Source organism: Mandrillus leucophaeus, unplaced genomic scaffold (assembly GCF_000951045.1).
Source record: "Mandrillus leucophaeus isolate KB7577 unplaced genomic scaffold, Mleu.le_1.0 Scaffold464, whole genome shotgun sequence".
NCBI lineage: Eukaryota > Metazoa > Chordata > Mammalia > Primates > Cercopithecidae > Mandrillus > Mandrillus leucophaeus.
The window spans coordinates 2349803-2367671 of NW_012104965.1; the positions used below are offsets into that span (position 1 = coordinate 2349803).

Consider the following 17869-nt stretch of genomic DNA (forward strand, 5'->3'; position numbering starts at 1 on the left):
TTAAAAAAAAAAAAAGCAAAAAAAAAAAAACAACCTTTCAGGAACCCTCAAGTCACTCCAATGGGGTGAACTCCCCTGTGACACTAGAGAGGTGATGAAGGTTGGTGGTTAGGGCAGTTGTCTGAGTCAGAAATCTCAGCTTTTCCACTCTCCAGTCTTCAGATCATGAGTAACCTCACTGGTCCCCAAGTGTTCCATCTCTAAAATGAAATAATAAGACTACCTCAAGGAACATGGTGGGAAGATTAAATGAGTTAATATAGGTAAAGTACTCAGAAAGTACCTGGTAAGTAGTCAATAATTCTCTGCTATTACTATTATCATTTTTACTTTTATTAGAATTGGCTCCAAAAGAACCCAAAGAGGGCAATGCTCAAAGGGAAGAAAGGGATGAGAGGAGAGTACACTTACTGATTTGGTTGTTTAGCTTGAAGGCAATGTCCAGCTGCAGGATAAACAGCATGAATTGGAACCAAGGACTCATCTCCATGGAGGGGAGGGGAATGTGGACGGAAAACACGATGTCATTGGCTTCAATTTCCCTTGGAATTGCTTCTTCAATGTCTCGGATCTTGTCACACTGATTGGGTCCCCAAGGCATTAACCATTTTGTCTTGTGATGGTTCTTACGGGCATCCACACATTTCACCGACAGGTAGGACACTGCCGTTGTGGGCCCTGGAGCTGAAAAGAGAATGTTTGTCTGTTTTTAGAAAAACCATCTACTGAAACTACTGTTTCTGGTTAATATTCTTTCCATTACTGTGTTCCCTCCAGTTTTTGTACTGCCTTCTACAACTGGGGCTCAGCAATACTTAGGGATCTTCCAAATCTGGGTGAAGGCCGTTCAGTGACCTCCAGAGGTGTCCTAACAGTATCCCTGAGAACCTTCCCATTATGTTTTCAACTGCTGTGAAAGAATACATTTGTAACCAGTGTAGTTATACTTCCGCACTTCAAAACAATGTCACAAAAAAATCAACTGTGCTACAGTTCCCACCTGACTGAGGTCTTGGAAAGCTCTGGGGCTTCATAGAGAACAGTATCTAAAGTCGGAAGACCTTAGTCTTCAAATCTGGATTCGAAGCCTGGTTAAAAACTTACTGTCAGTGACTCTTGGGTAAGTCAGTTAAATCTACAACAGCTTCAGGACCCTCATCTGAGAAACAAAATGACAAGTTTCTAAGATTCCTCTTGGCTCTAAAATTGTACAATATTGCTTTTGCTTGAGATAAAGAACTAGGGGCCACCACTTGGCTTGGTACCTAGCAGAGAATGGGAACTCAAACACTGACTGATACTTCAAAAGTAATATAAACCATGCATTTCAAGACAGTAAAGCAACTTTGAAATACGTAACTTTAAAAACACTGTTTTGTGATTATCTAATGGTTATATGATGATCATATTAATAATTTGGAAAATACAGAAATTTTAAGTTTAAAACAACATTTACCCAAAATCCCACTAGAGGGAAGTAACCACTATTGAAAAAATGTCAAAATACCATCTGTCTTTTCTATGACTGTATAATTAGATAAAAAGTTTACACATGAATTAAATTGTGTAATTTTAAAATATACACAACTATTAACACATTTATAAAATAGTTAGATCATGCCTAGTTTTGTAGTCTTTTCTTTTTATTCACTTAGAAAAGCAGAGTAGTGTGTGATAACACTGGCTCCGGAGGCCACCTGTCTGATGTCAAATCCTGGCTCTCTCATTTTTAGTTGTGTCACTGCAAATCCGCACTAGGAAAGTTTTGGGCAAATTACTAAGCTTATCTCTGTATCAGTTTTATCATCTCTTAGATGGCAATAATAATAGTACCAACCTTTCCAAGTCACTGTATATTTTAAACAAGTTAACATATTGAAGCATTCAGAGTAGTGCTTGAGAACACAAAAAGTATAAAATATTAGCTATTATATATTTTCTTTATAATTAAAATCTTTCAGTTAGTAGTTGCAAAATAGTCAATCACACAATACACCAAAATCAACTTCTCCTTCATCCATTTGTAAAAGCTATCTATAAATGAGAATCATCATTTGTCTAATATGTTTTGTTGGAAATTTCTCCTAAATTTTCCATCTGCTATCTAAATTTGTTTATGGCACATTCAAATAGAGAAGTTCCAGATCTTATATGGAATCCCTCTTTTATGTTTTTTCCCCCATGCTTTTGTGCTTAGAGAAACCGACCTTCTTGATCTCAAAATTCAATAGTCATCTATATTTGACTTCTATTTATTTTTTGCAATTTCATTTTTTCTAATATTTAAATAGTTGATCCATATGAAAATCGCTATGAGATGCGGTAAGGTTCTAGTTTTATTTCTTAAATATTTAAATTATAGTTTATTGTACAGACCTTCCCTTTTGTTGATTTATCATATCATTGTTAACCTTATGTATATGAGCATATGTTTCTGAACATCTGTTCTTTTCCATGTATTAAACTGTCAATTCATGGATCAGCACAACATTGCTTTGAATTCTATAAATTGATTTTTTTTTTTTTTTTTTTTGAGATGGAGTCTTGCTCTGTTGCCCAGGCTGGAGTGCAGTGGCCCGATCTCGGCTCACTGCAAACTCCGCCTCCTGGATTCACGTCATTCTCCTGTCTCAGCCTCCCGAGTAGTGGGGATTACAGGCACCCGCCACCATGCCCGGCTAATTTTTTGTATTTTTAGTAGAGGCGGGGTTTCACTGTGTTAGCCAGGATGGTCTCGATCTCCTGACCTCGTGATCCTCCCCCCTTGGCCTCCCAATGTGCTGGGATTATAGGCGTGAGCCACCGTGCCCGGCTAAGTTGATTATTTTTATCAATATCTGCTAGATTAACTCTCTTCCCCAATCCATTTCAAATTTACATCTTTTTGCTAGGATATTGAGGATTAAATTAAATCTATAAATAAATAGATAATAATAAGTTAATGTGGACAGAATTAGCATCCTTCCCCAGCATTTAGTTTTCCCATCCAAGAACAGTACTTGCTTCTCCATTGTCTACAATCTGTTTTTAAATTTCTTTAAAACTTTCATTGTTTTCTTTATGTGGGTCCTACTGGTATATTTTAAAATATATACATCTATAAAACTTTGAAAGTTAGTAGTTAAAAGAAAATGTCATAAATTATGGTTTATGTGTGTGGTTTAAATACGTGTATTTCTGTGCATCTGATACTTGGTTTATTATGTTTGCAGAAATTCCAAGCAGAAATTCTCTCTTATTTAATAGAGATCAGACAGCAATGGAGAAACATGAAAAGCAAACAGAAAGTTATATAAGAGGCAAAAATGTGTATTATTAATATTCTGCCCCACTTCTAATGTTCGAATCCACATTATTTTTCTATTCTATTAAATATCTATTTTGATACATTTTTAGTAAAATGTTATGTTTGCAAGAAGTTGGGACAATGCCTATTAAAACTTACCAGAAAACTCAACACTACTAAGCTCTAGCTGAACATCCTTCATGTAGAATGCTGAACACTGCAATACCAGTTGCCACTAACCCCTGCTAGGAAAGTTTTTCTTTAAAACTCAAAACTGTATCACAAAGACTTTACATCGAATCCATCCAAAATCAGACATCTGACTTATTCTTAGAAATATGAGTCAATCAAACTTCGGTTATCCTGACTCAGCTAAATAGCCCACTGACATTAGAAAAGCCAAATGGCACATTTAACTGAACCCTTTTTAATGTGGTTGGAGAAATAAACAGTGAGACAAAAGTCATGAATTCTATTTTCGGCTAACATACTCAAACTGACTATTTGCTGCAGAAAATAGTGACTACATTTTAAAACTTCTATTCTTCCAAAATGAACCTAACCTTTTTTTCTTTATTTTTTACCTTCTTGAAAAACAAGTCTCTCACTTCTCAGACCAAAACGAAAAATAACTAGCTGAGTTCCTCAGCGAAGCTCCAAAACCACATTCCAAACTTAATAACAGAGAAGCTGAACACTTTACGGGCACAAAGGCCGCATTTTTAATGAATGCAGTGAACGCCTGCCTTTTTAGGGGCCTGCATTATTTTCATTCTCTCATTAGTCTAGTGTTTCTTTCATAAAGAAAAAAAATCCCAGAAATACTAATATTTTCATAAATATCATGGCAGTGAACTTGGAGAAGCCTCAAGTGCATCTCAAGCTATACTATGAGAATCACAATTTTTTTCACTTTAATAAATCAGTCCCCAGTCTCAAAATGTTTTCCATAACTTCAAAACCTGAAGATAATTCAACATTTCGCATTTTTCTTATAGTGTTCAAAAGAGAAAACATATGTATTGCTTGAGAAAGTAAACAGATATCCTGATATTCAAACATGGACAGTTAATGTTCCCCCAACAATATATTTCAGCTCAGTGCAATGTCCTACTCCAGCTAAAAGTGAATTCCCAAGTGTTTCTTTATGTAGATAGCATTATCAAGCAAACCAAAAGCAAAGCTTATAGCTGGTAGCTGGTCACCTACCATAGAAGGTGTTTTCATTAGCTAGAGCCAAAATATTAGCTACATGGGTCACAAATTGTGTCTAGAATCAAAGAAAGTTTAATCTGTCTTTAAATTTTTTTTAAGTGTGTGGGATTTTGTTTTAAGAGAAAAGAGCTAAATGGAGGAAGTTTAAATTATCTTCAACCTTTGAACAAGCCACAATAAACTAACAGGTATTTGTAATGAAGGCCTTACTTAGTCACTTGCGTGGTTCTAGGGATTAATAGAGTTTGTGTATTCAAGAGGGGGCTGGATAGATTCAGGTCAACAAATTGAGTCATGTTTGCTCAGGTGAAAGCTAAAAATAACCACTCCTCAGTATTCCTAGGATAGTAATGCAATATTACCCAGCTGCCTCAGCACACATTATAAATGTCCCCTCCACCCACCCATAGCATAAGGTTTAACTGAAAACAAGTGGACCAAAAACTACTTCTACACCAGACGAATTCAATGACAGAACAATCTGGCCAAAACTGAATATGCCTAGTCACTGTAAACTGGTTAACTCATGGTTGGTTAAGATAGCCTTGAGAATATGCACAGAGGTTATAAAACCATGAGCTATGCATCGAAAAGGCAGTCCATTATGAATTCAGTTCTTTTTATCAAACATGACCATTTTACTTTGTCTGTATTTCAATACAGTATTTTTGGCCTCCACTTTTCCACTATAGTACACAGATTGTGAAATGTGATTCTACACAACATTTAATGTCAAAGTAATATGAAATCAATAAGACTTCTAACAAATTCAAGGTTGTGAAGAAATGCACAAACACAACTTGAAGTCTCTTTGAAAATTCAGTAGTCCCTCAGTTACACATATTACTATGGCTCATAGTATATTGTCCAAATTTGTCTTGAGTACCTATCATGCACTAGACACTGCTGGTGCTGGAGTAAACCTAATAGGCATCAACATATGGAACGTACAAATAATGAAGGAAGCAGACAATAAATAATTTCAGGAAAAAATAATTTTGATGAATGTTATATGTAACCTGAATTCCCTGAGAAAGGCAACAGTCAGATATTCGGGAGGTGGGAGAAATGAATACACTAGAATGAGAGGAAAAATCCAGTCATCGTTACAACATAACCTTGAATAAAAATGTAAGTGAACAATGACTAAACCTGTAGTACTTCTTTTGGAAGAATATTCATTGACTCCAGTCAGCTTCCTGTTATTTCACTTCAAATGGCTATCCAGTTTACAAATTACTATCTAGCCAACCGCTAGCATTTATCATGCTTAAAATTGAGTCAACGTTAAATCATTAGCCCCTATTCCTTACAGAACCTGTAATTTAAGAGTTAGACAGAGAAAGGTACAAGACTTGGTTGCTTCTTAGAAAAGTTAAAATAAAACTAAAACAACATGCTGACATGACACATGGTCTCCATTTAAGCCAACATAGACTATTTATTTCTTTGCTTTATTACAAGTAATGAATATTTCTTTAGCAATCACCTAGGAGCATTACTATCATGCAGGCACCGTACTAACTAAATATAGAGACAAAGGGCCTCCCAGACCCCCAGTTGCTCACAGACTAGTGTGGGAGGCTGAGAAGTTCACAGAGAATTACATCCTGATTGGAAATTTCTCGGACAGAGTTTTGCACAGGATGCTCCAGTTGTAAAAAGAGCTGAGGGTGTCTGTCGGCAGGGCTTAGCCTTGGAAGACAGCAGGTGATAGCCAAGGGAGAATGGGGGATGGTCAAGGAGGGAACGTGCCGAGGTAGAGGTAGAACATGTGCTGGGTCATAGAACATCTAAAACAATCATATTTTCTGCAGATATCTGTGCTTGAATATTAAAAATTAAAAAGATCGTTTAACAGGTGAAAACTGCAGTACCACTCTTACCTCTGTCTGTGTCCACCCTTGCCTTTTCTAATCAGTGGTATAGTTCTACTGGAGTGCCTTGGCCCCTGCTCCCAATAGTCCCTGGTGTACTCTATAGAACACCATAAAGAAGGAATAATAGAGACTCACACATAACAAAGAACTTTTATTTGGCAGGAATGTTTCCTTTTATGACACCTATCTCTGCCCTGTAACTAGCCACAAGATCAGACCAGAGATCGCTGGAAGAAGGGGAAGTGAGAGGGTGGTCAGGTGGGAATGAAGAAGCTCCGCCTCCTATTCCCACAAATGGCCCCAAAGAGCCTTTGAAGTCTCAATCATCAGGTAATAATAGCCTTCCTCTAAATTAGAGGAAGAGTGTTTGCCTTGCAACAAAGATGATATTTAAAGAATAATCTGCCGTGGGGTACAAGGGGAAGGAATGCGGAGAATAGACCAGTTGAAAAGGTAATTCCTGTTATAAGAATTAATCATCAGAATGCCACCATTTTAAAAAGTAATGATTTTAAGTAAAAATGGTCAAAGATTTCAGGAATGTTTTAGAGAATTTTATTTTTACAACAGAATTTATGTAACAAAAATGATAGGAACAACAATACACATTGATTTAAAAGCATACAAAAAGTTGGTAGCAGATACTTTCTCCTACTGAGATGCTGATTTAACACCTGAAACCTAATCTCAATTAAAAATCTCCCAGCACCATCTCCCCACCTGTAAAAATGTGAATGTTTCATGTATTTATATTTTAGAATTTCATTTTATTGATTCTCTATCTTGTTCCATAACACATTTTGGGGTACTAGAAGTGGTTATTAGCCTTTACTTTTTTAAAATAATTGGGGCTGATTTCAAAGAACAGAGTTAATGTTGGGGCGGGGGTGGGCAGAGACTACAAATTACTTTGTCTATGTCTGTATCTTCAAAAGTTATCTTCTCCAGCTATTGTTTTGTTTTTTTTTTCCCAGCTGTTGCTTTTGAAGCAACAGCTGGGAAATATAAGCTCCCCAGACTTTGGAAGCAATAGCTGAAGAATATAAGCTCCGAAAACTGTTACCTGATCTATGAAGTTGAATGGCTCAATATTCATTTTCCTTTGTAATGTAAAGAAAACCTCCATTGCACTATGAATGGTATTTATAAGAACTGAAAGGCATATGCCCAAATTGGTTCTAAGCTGCACCTATCTAAGTATCTCTGCTTGCCTTATGAGAATTTATATAAAATACATTGAGCACTTAAACCCTTGGGCAATTGCAGAGTGTGCTTTGGATTTTTTGATGTATCAAGGTGGGGAGGATAGAAAAGAGGGAGAAAGGGAACAGAGGTGTCAAAAAAGACTAGATGAATTCCTGTTATATAACTACATTTTTTTTCAAATGCCCCCAAAGTACTTATTTAACCTAAGAAAATCTTCAGCTAAATTTAGAAATTAGCTTTAAATATGCTCAATTGATTTTCCTTAGACATTTCACATACCTTTCTCCAGCTCAAAAGCCTTAATTCTGGTTAAAAGGAAACATGTGAAATATACTGCACAACTTAAGTGGCCAGATCATATTAACTGGTTGAGCTATGAGGTCTTACGAGTCAATCCTGCTTACCATTCACTGAAAGTCAGTTCCTAAAAAGATTTCTTAATATCTGCCATACCACTTATCTAAGTTTTTGGACGGCTCATTAGAATGAGCTCTTCAAAAAGTTCAGCTAAAGAAAGTGCAAATATTTGCATTAAATTGACTTAGTACTTAACTGATTCAGTGTGTTAATTCTTTTACTGAAATTGCTCTGAAGTTATAATAGTCAGACACTTATGCTACCTCCACCACCTACTTTGAAGAGAAGATTCTCCTATATTTCAACCATAACCATTAAATCTTACTAGCTTACTAAATGAAATATTATTTCACAATTCAATCTCAATTACTGGAGAGCTGAAAGTATGTCTACAGAGACTAGACCAGGAGAAGTGATTTTTAGAATTATCATAGCTATGCCCTTGTGCATAAAATGGGGTACGCTAAGGGAAATGAAATTCATTCTTGCCAGCCATTTTCAGTCAGTAGTTAGTTATGCTAACATCTGTTCTAGGAAAGCTAATTTTTTTAAATACAGCAGAACATTCCTTTACACTAAACTACTACCACCAAAACACACAAACACACATACTACATAGCAGAGTTGAATGCAAAATAATTTGTACCATACACACAAAAGTCAAGCATTTAAAAATAGTTCTCTACAACATAAACTTATGAAATGACAGACATTTTGACAGCAAATTTCCAAAAATTGTAGCAAACACTTGTATAATACATTCTGACTCAAAAATATTGAAAAAATAATAATATGTTTACATTTTACGCAGATGAGGGTTTTAAATGCTTCACCTACAACCTCAATTGTTGTGGAGCCAAAGATGTAACAACTTTGAAGAATAGAAGAATTTCTCTATATTCAGGATCTACGTGGCAAACAAGCGCCACTTGGCTTACATTACTTGCCTGGCTTGGATCCCATGGAATGGAGGAGCATTGGAACCAAGAGGAAAAAAATTCGAGTGCTTTGGGACAGTAAGCCAAACTCTTCCATAGTATTTGAAATGGTGTGGTAAGCATGAAATAATTTTAGGCTTAAGATTGGTGCCAGTCTTTTTACCCTCTTTTTGAAAAAATAATAAAATGCACAGAAAGGGCCCTGCCAGCGGTTTAGCTCCTAAAATCTGCCAATCATTAGATGTGCTAATTGGTGTAGCAATCCAGTGGTGGCCTGGATTAGGACCCAAAAACTGACCCTTACCACCCTTGGTGTCCTGCAGCAAAGACAGCCTAAATCAAAAAGACTGACGGAAGTACATAAAATTACAAATTTCTCTATCCCTGAAAAATGCCTGCAATTTCTGTTTCTGCATCACTCCAGAAATACTCAAAACAGCAAAAATTAAATACATATGAAGGGAACACAAAAGACCTCCACAGAAAAACCAGTGGCTCATCTGTTGACGCTATTGCTCATTGCTCGGCTGGCCAGGCATCTGGGCTAAGTTTTGACTTTGGGCCAGTGCTTCAAAATCAGCAACCTTTCAGCCAAAAGACTGTGGAATGCAGCCAAGACCACCTATGGAAAGTGAATTATAGCATCTTTAATTTACTACCTCGGGCTGTGATTTCATAAACCCAGCACGGAGGGCGCACCAGCTCTTGTGTGGGAAATCTCTTAGAGCCCCCGTAGAGGCCCCCAAAGTGGCTCTGGCAAAGCTGTAGGGGTGGAGGTGACAAAAAAGGGGACACCTGGCTCTCCTTCTTAAATAAGCTCACCATGGGCACACGTTTATATTGGAATTTTAGGGTCAGAAAATACCGAAATTAACAGTCAGTGACTTTGTTCTAAAGTGCCTGTTACACTCTACAAGTTTCCAACATTTGTTATTTAAGATAATCAGACATTTATTATTCATAAATTACATATATTCTTTTATCAATATTATTGTTAATAATAAACATGAACCACAACTAGTATGTGAATTGCAAAGTACTTTCACATACATAATTGTTGAATCTGCCTAGTAAACAAGTTAACATAATTAGCACCATTGCATATTCAGAAGATCAGTGGTTTTTGTCTCATCAGTGAATAGCAGAGCTAGGACTGGAAGCCAGGTCTGATTTCATATCTAATGCTCCTTTCCAATACAACTATCTGTTTATTTATTAATGCTCACTATTTATTAGCAATCTCAGATTACCTGAGGTAGGTGCAGAGCTGAGGGATGAATGAAGACGACTGTGGCCATAAGTAGCTTGCTGAAGCTCCATAGGCAAGGCACTGCCAGCACTGGGCTGGGCGTCACACAAAGGGAACCAGCAAGATAGCTTGTCTGGGAGACTTACAGTCAGGAACAGAGTACCTCTAAGATTTCCATAAAGAAATGATGGAGTGATAGGCTCCTAAAAATGCATTAAACTCCCTTGAATCTAATAGATACTCTCCCCATTTTACCGGGTCTTGGTTATTACTTCATATTGCAGGTAGGCAGTGTTAAGGATGTTAGCCTAGAGATCTGACTCAGGAACACAGCGATGCCATGGCAGTCTATGATAACACTTACACGCATAGTAAGAGACAGGGATTCAAGTCAGAGAAAATCTGACTCCAGAGCAACCTATGGAAGAATTACTGATAATTCAGGTAGGCAAAAAATGGCACAGTTTGACTCAGGAAAGGGTGGGTTCCTCATCCATAGAAACATTCAGGAAGTAAATGGATAGACAAGAGCAAGAGCCTGAACTGAATATTAAGTTCCTCTCAGTCACGCCAAAATGATAAAGTCTCCTATGCATGCATATCGTATGCCAGGGAATGGAGAAATTAAGGTCCAACAAAGAGCTGCACATAGTTTATTGATTTGTTTTCTGTTTTCTGACCAGTTCCAGATAAACAGATAAAAGCAATTAAAGTACAGGGCATTCTGAATGGTCAAAAATTTAGTGTTGTACATTGTAAGTTAAGGCTAAGGGAAAATAAGACCTGTTAATGTCTTTATCTGAAATTTCACAAATGCCAAGAATAATCATATTTCCTTCCCTGATTATTCAAAGAAAACACAGGCCCTTGTAATTTGCAAATTTCCTAGAATTCAGGGTAGAGGTACATTTTAAGGGTAAATTGCAGTTGTAACATTCACAATCTTAGGAATTATTTTTTTAAAAAACATTGAAATCACAAAATTAAATAGTCAATGCAATTATTAAGTATTTTAAATTTCATCAGTTTTAGGTTCTAGCTCAAGGGCCATCTCTCCTTCATTCAATTTATTAAATGTCTATAGTGTGCCAGCCGGAGGCCTCCTCCGATTTTCCTTCAGTTGACAAAAGATCCTTACTTCCTCTCGTGCCAGTATCACCTGGTCTATGACTTTATTATAGCGTTCTTTTTATTTGCAGGCATCACTTCTGAACCCTACAAAATTATAAGCTCCCAAGGGGGAAGGACCACATCTTATTCTGTGTTGTGCCACTAAGCACAGAAACTTAAACATGCAAGTCCTCCAGACCAGAATTGAACTATTTATTATATGGTTTTTGTGTCATAATAAACATATTAATGTAAGTTATGCTCAATGTAACTAACAAACTTTTATCAAATGCCCACTGCTTAGTAATGCCATAGTGGATTAATGCCATAGTGGATTCATCCTTGTCCTGCCTGTATCAAAGTACATTTAGACTGGCACTCAGTGATAGTTTAGGAAGAAGCCAGAGCTGCCTTCCATGAGGCCACCCTCCCAAGGTCACACACATGTGCTCAACAGAGACTCACTTCCTACAAATACTTATGATGGTTCTTCCAGATCTGTGTCAAGCAATAATTTAAATGAAATACTGAATTCTGAAGATCAAAATGAACTTTTCCTAAACTATAACCCAATGCACAACAAGAAAAGTAATTTACACATCAAAAGAAATTAGATACTAGGCAAACAAAAAAAAATGGTAATTTTTCTAAAAAACTGCTCCCAAAGGGTTTGTGGCCAACATTAATATTGCAGAAGCATGTTTAGATAACTGCTGTTCAGCATAGTTCCTGGAAACAGGTTCTCAAAGCCAGGACTTACAGTTATTTACCTTCTTCCACACTGCCCTGAGGGTTTTAAGGCCTAAATGAATAGAAAGCAAATGGGGGACAAAATGAGATAAAATGTTCACATCTCAGCCTTTAGTGTATATAACTAATGACTGCATGTTTGAAGATTTTATGACAAAATCTGCATTCTTAAGAACACATGTAGGGAAGATTTTGGCCATTTCTTTAACACCCTCTAAACAATACCTACCACAGAAAAAGCAAACACTCCCTTCTAAAAGCATCAATATTCTACTTCTGAGATCAAAACTACAAAACAGTCTCAGACAGAAACCTGGGCAAAGGAACCTTCTGCTGCACATATGTACTACTTCCCAGAGATGTAAATGATTTTTTTCTCTCTGCCCCAATGAATCACATATGAAAGTTCTCAAAGAATTAGTAAAGAAAAACAGTGAAAATCTTCTCGTGTTGAAGGAACAGTGGAGTGTAGACAGTATCAGAAGTCCTGAGGTGACTCAGAGATTCAGAAGGATGACAGGCAGGGGCAGTTTTTACTAGAGGAAAGAGCAATGTAGGATGAACAATTTACTGTCCCTGTTGATTCACATAGGATGTAAGTAAACGAGAAGTCAAGGATGTCCCCAAATTTCTTGCATAGGCGGCAGATGAGTGATGTCATTCACTAAGACAGGAATCAAAGAAAAATGAATGATATGTCATATCACAGGTAGAATTTGTAGAAGCTGGAGGTGTATAGCTTGTTTAAAAGGGGGGCTTAGTATGAAGGGTTGAAGATAAAATGTCAAATATGTGAATGACTAGATGTGGAGGAGGAATTAGATTTAGCCTGGGTGATTCCAATCTTGCAAGTTCCCAGGAAGGAAATCTGAGATCCATAAAATCAAACTGGCCCACAGTTCACCACACCAGTTGAAGAAAATGAGCTGCTGGCACCTGTGTGAGTGGAGGTGCTCCACAGTTAACACTTGGTGAGTGCAAAGAATGCAGAGGACATTTGAGCACCGATTACGGATGGAAAGGTGACTTTTAGGGTCTTTGCTATCATTATTATTCTATGAGCATTCTTCATATGTAATATTTAGAGCTTCGATTCTGGGCCACAAGTTGATCTGCTATTCCTGAACTACTACAAATTTGAGCATAAGAATCTTGGCAGAATGAATTATCCCAGGACTCATGATTGCTGGGTTCTAGCAATGGATATGATATTAATCAGGCAAATTATTCAATCAATCTTGGGCCTTAGTTTTCTCAACTGTAAAAGGCAGTATTTAAACTGTTAAGCACTTTTAACTCAGCAATTGTGGGATTCTAAAAAGAATATATGTACTCTATGTTATGATGAAAGTCACTCTTCTAAGTTTTAAAAAAAAGTTCCTTCAAATTAGGGTCAATTTATATTCCAAGAGTTCAGACTGTCTCTATCAGGCCCCTCCTCCCCTCCTTGTCCTTATACTTTCACATCTGTTAGAAGAACAGATCTTAATGGTCCTACTCTCATTCTGTTACTGTTTGGGATCTGAATGTGTTCGGAGTGTTTTCTGTCTTCCAACAGCTGGAGAGATCAAAGAACTGTTCCTAAAAGCAAGGACAAGCTACAGCCAACTGCATATGTAAAATTTCATACTGATGTATTCAGCACAGTGAATTATACCCCCATAATTTATACTATGAGAAGGTAGGTCTAATCCAATAATAATAAAGGTCTTTAGGGGAAAACAACAAAAAACTCCACTCCAGCTTTCAGCCAGTGGTCCGTACACTCACAGTCTAATACAACACAAAGACATTCCAATACAATGAAATAATTTGGATCATGTCCAGTCTCTATTTTTTAGGATGATAGAAATAAGCCCAAGTGAGCTAAGTCTATTTATTATTCAGAAGAAATGAAAGTCATAGCGTACACTTCCCTAAGCCAAGAGACCATTGACAAAATTTGCTAATGAAATCAATTTATAACTTTCTTCCAGATTTTCATTTAAACTGCTTGGTTCCTAATATATTTCAAAATTTACCCTGATTACCCTCTACAAAAAGTATGTCATAAGAGAAAACAATGACTACAGGGTAGCAAGGGACTTACTTTCACAGGAACGGTTCTTTATGTTGCTGAAGGCAATTACAAAAAGAGAGTAAGAAAAATTAAAACCAAGAGCTACAGCTCAGGTTCAAATCCCAACTCTGTTACTCACTAGCAATTTAGTGGGGTAGCTTACCTAGCCTTGTAGAATGCCAGTTTCCCTTTTGTAAAAGTATACTAAAGGTACTCACCCCATAAGTTTATTTTGAGGATAAAATGATTAATATAAAAACCCTATACAGTACCATGAAAATAGTGAGGCCTCAATGAATGTTAGCTGATAATAACAGTGCTGCCAACAAATGAGAAGAATTAGAATCTGGTAGGAGATGAAGACCTACTCCATGTTCTCTGTTCTGTCTTCCTGCCCTGAGAGGTGTGTTCATCAACATTTAAGGAACTAGAAGGTGTGCATCTTTGATGTTAAAAACAGGGGCTCTCCTCACCTATCAGTGAACAGCCCCAATACCAGAGATGATTCTATAAGAAGTTTAACTTGAACATCTAAGATATCCCTGAGAAACATCCCAGGAATGTTGTAAGCAGCCTGTTATTTGAGGGAACACAGAATTAACCTTTGGTTTTATCCTTAGAAAAATGGGATTATAACATCTTTGTTTTCACAATTCTCTTCAAAAATTATTACAAAATAATTATGGCAGAGCAAAAACTATTGACAGGGGTATTTGCTACCCTTTCCCCTCTTCTCTTCAGATAAAGAGAATGCTGGTTTTGCTTCTTCTATCACAACCCCTCACCTGCCCCATGATGAGGATTCAACTATTGCTAGATGGATTCTTTGAGTTTTCATGATGCACAATCAAAAGACAGGGGATGGGTAGAAGACATGGGCTTGAACTCGGGGAGTGGGGGTGGGTGGTTTACCAGCGGCAGTGTTGGGGAGATTTTGGAAGAGACACGTTAGAAACATCAAAGCAGATGGGAAATAAAATGGGGATTGCTAGAAGTACTGCTAGAGATTATATATCCCCTTAACCATGCCTTGACAGTTAAAGAACAGAAGTTGTTAGGTCACTTTAAATTCACCTTTGGTTGACTGCCTGTTTTTCTGACAGAATCTCTACTTGGAGACTGGACCAAAGAGGCTATGTCTTCCATAGAGGCAACATAAGAAAGTAAGAGAGGTGCAAAAACATCATGCAAATGTTAGGCAAAATTTATTGAGTTCGTACATGACATGGGGAATACTGAAAGGACTGATGTCTTAGAAAGGCATGTTAGGAGTGTGGGTCTAGAATGCATAAGGTTAGAGATATGGCTGCACTGGGCCATCATATTATTTTAATATTTTGTCCAAATTCTGGGCTTCTCACATTCAGAGATCTACACCTACCAATTTCCTCTTATTATTCTTGGCTGCCTGGTGCCCCATCCCTCTACTCCAGGATTTCTCAAGCTTTGCACTAATGGCATTTTGGGTTGAGTAACTGTTGCAGGGGTTTGGCTTGTGCATTGGAGGATATTTAGCAACCCACTGGCTGCCAGTAGCATCTTCATCCCCACTGCTGGCAAATTCAGGGGAGGTGTGGCTGGGGGAAGCCTTCTCCAAACACTGCCAAATATTCCCTGGGGAGCAAAACTGCTTCTTGTGGAGAACCTCTGCTTTACCCCAATCATCCAGGCATACAATAAAAATTCATACTCCATCAACCCATTCTACAACACTTCATTTTCAGAGTTTCCAACTACAGAGATTCCAAGTTCTCAATAATTCATAACCATTACAGTTTGCCTCATGCTACACTGACTGCATCAGGCTGTCATTTAGAAATTATATACCATTTGTTGGATATTTTTTATGTGCTAGGCATTGTGCTAGGGACTTAATAGGGTGATTTTCATTCTTATACAGAAGTCAGTGTGGCCGGGCACGTTGGCTCACGCCTGTAATCCCAGCACTTTGGGAGGCTGAGGCGGGAAGATCACCTGAGGTCAGGAGTTTGAGACCAGCCGGACCAACATGGAGAAAACCCGTCTCTACTAAAAATACAAAAAATTAGCTGGGTGTGGTGGTGCATGCCTGTAATCCCAGCTACTTGGGAGGCTAAGGCAGGAGAATTGCTTGAACCTGGGAGACGGAGGTTGTGGTGAGCCAAGATCGCGCCACTGGGCTCCAGCCTGGGCAAAAAGAACAAAACTCCATTTAAAAAAAAAAGGAGGTAAGTGGTAGATATTATTATCTCCATTCAGAGATGAGTAAAATGAGGCCCTGAAACATTAAAATAACTCATCCAAGGTCACAGCCAATAAGTGGATGAACTGGGGTTTGAACCTAATCTGTCTGAGGTCCATAGTCTCTCTGTCTCAGGCCACACTGCTTCTCCTGATGAGAAAAACTAACGCATGCATACACAAGAAATACATTTACCCAACGTTACATGAGTTCAAATGGCAAGTCCAGTGTATAGACTGTCGTAGAGGTTGGTGATCTCAGCACTATGTGGACCACCAGCAGTATGGATGTCTTTGTTCTAGGGACATTGACAAGCTGATTTTTGAATTATGAATATTCCACAGAAAACAGGAAAATGGTGGTTTCCTTTAAGTAGAAACAACAAGCAGTAGCTGGTTGCCATGGTAGCGGAGGTAAACTTAATCTTGACTGGGAATGCAATCACCAGAAAGGGATAGCAAGTATGGTCAGGAATCTCATCCAGACCGGGGGTATTTTACCCGGAGAAGAGAAAGTCAAAGGAGAGAATGATAGTCATCTTCAGTTATTTGAAAGGCTACTGTGTAACTGAAGTGAAGCATACATTCGAGGTTATTCTAAAAGCAAAATCCAGCATTCGTGAGTGGAAATTGCAATGCAGTCATGGATGCCAGTTTTCCACTGAATGATAATAAAGAACATTTAACCATCGTAATGTTCCAACTGGATTGAAAAGCTAAACAAGCTATCTAGAGAGCAATAAGTCGCTAAAATAGAAAGATGCTGACAGGAAGGTCATCTCTCTTGGGAGACCCAGTGTGGGTGAGACTGGGCTAAACAAATTCCCAGGCCCCCTTCCCAAACAAAATCTCTGTTTCTCCAGAGAATTAGGAAATTGGGGTTCCCTGTTGAAGACAGACAAATGGAAGGTCCAATGGGCAGAAAGCCCCAGCCGCTCATCACTACAAGAGGAGAGGTAAACTACAATCTCACCTGGGAAGAAAATGTTGTTTAGGTGACACAAACCAAGGGGAGGAGAAACTTTGTGGAGGATTTTTCCCCTCTGTTCTGAATAGATGATCAAGGGATAAGGCAGTAAGGGTAAAACCAAAAACAAACGAAACAAACAGAAAAAAACCCACCAACGATCAAGCAGCTTTCTGCTGTCTTCCAACCCTCAGACACTCTGATGCCTCTTTCTTGGAATGTACCGCCACCTCCCACTGCTTTGGCCTGAAGACTGCATTTAATTTTAAAAAGAAAATAGGCAACCATCCAGCTAGGGGATAGTTAGAGTAACAGTTGATTAGTCCTTTTCTAAACACTAAAACTATCTTTTGTTTCATTGCTCTTTATTTGCTGTACACCAACAATTCATTAAAAACATCTCACCACCAGATTTAGTGAATGGATAGGACAGGTCTAAACCCAAACATTTCTCTTGGAAAACCAACCACATTGTAAACTTGCAGACCTGTCCAGGAAAATAAAACTGTTACAAAGTCAACCTCTACTGAGGCACACAGCCTCTCTTGTAAAAGAAAAAAAAAAAAAAAAAGGTGCTGAAAAAAATGACAGGTTTTTCTCAAAAAACAACAAAAGCCTATTCATCTTTCCAT

General features: G+C 37.8%; 1 protein-coding gene across 1 annotated transcript in view; it reads right to left on the reverse strand.

Moving 5' to 3' along the window:
- The window catches only part of WLS (wntless Wnt ligand secretion mediator), a 108359-nt gene that overhangs the window by 69063 nt on the left and 21427 nt on the right, over positions 1-17869 (reverse strand). The window contains exon 2 of the mRNA XM_011994999.1: positions 412-684. Within this exon, the coding sequence (XP_011850389.1) occupies positions 412-684 (273 nt within the window). The remainder of the gene's footprint in view (positions 1-411; positions 685-17869) is intronic.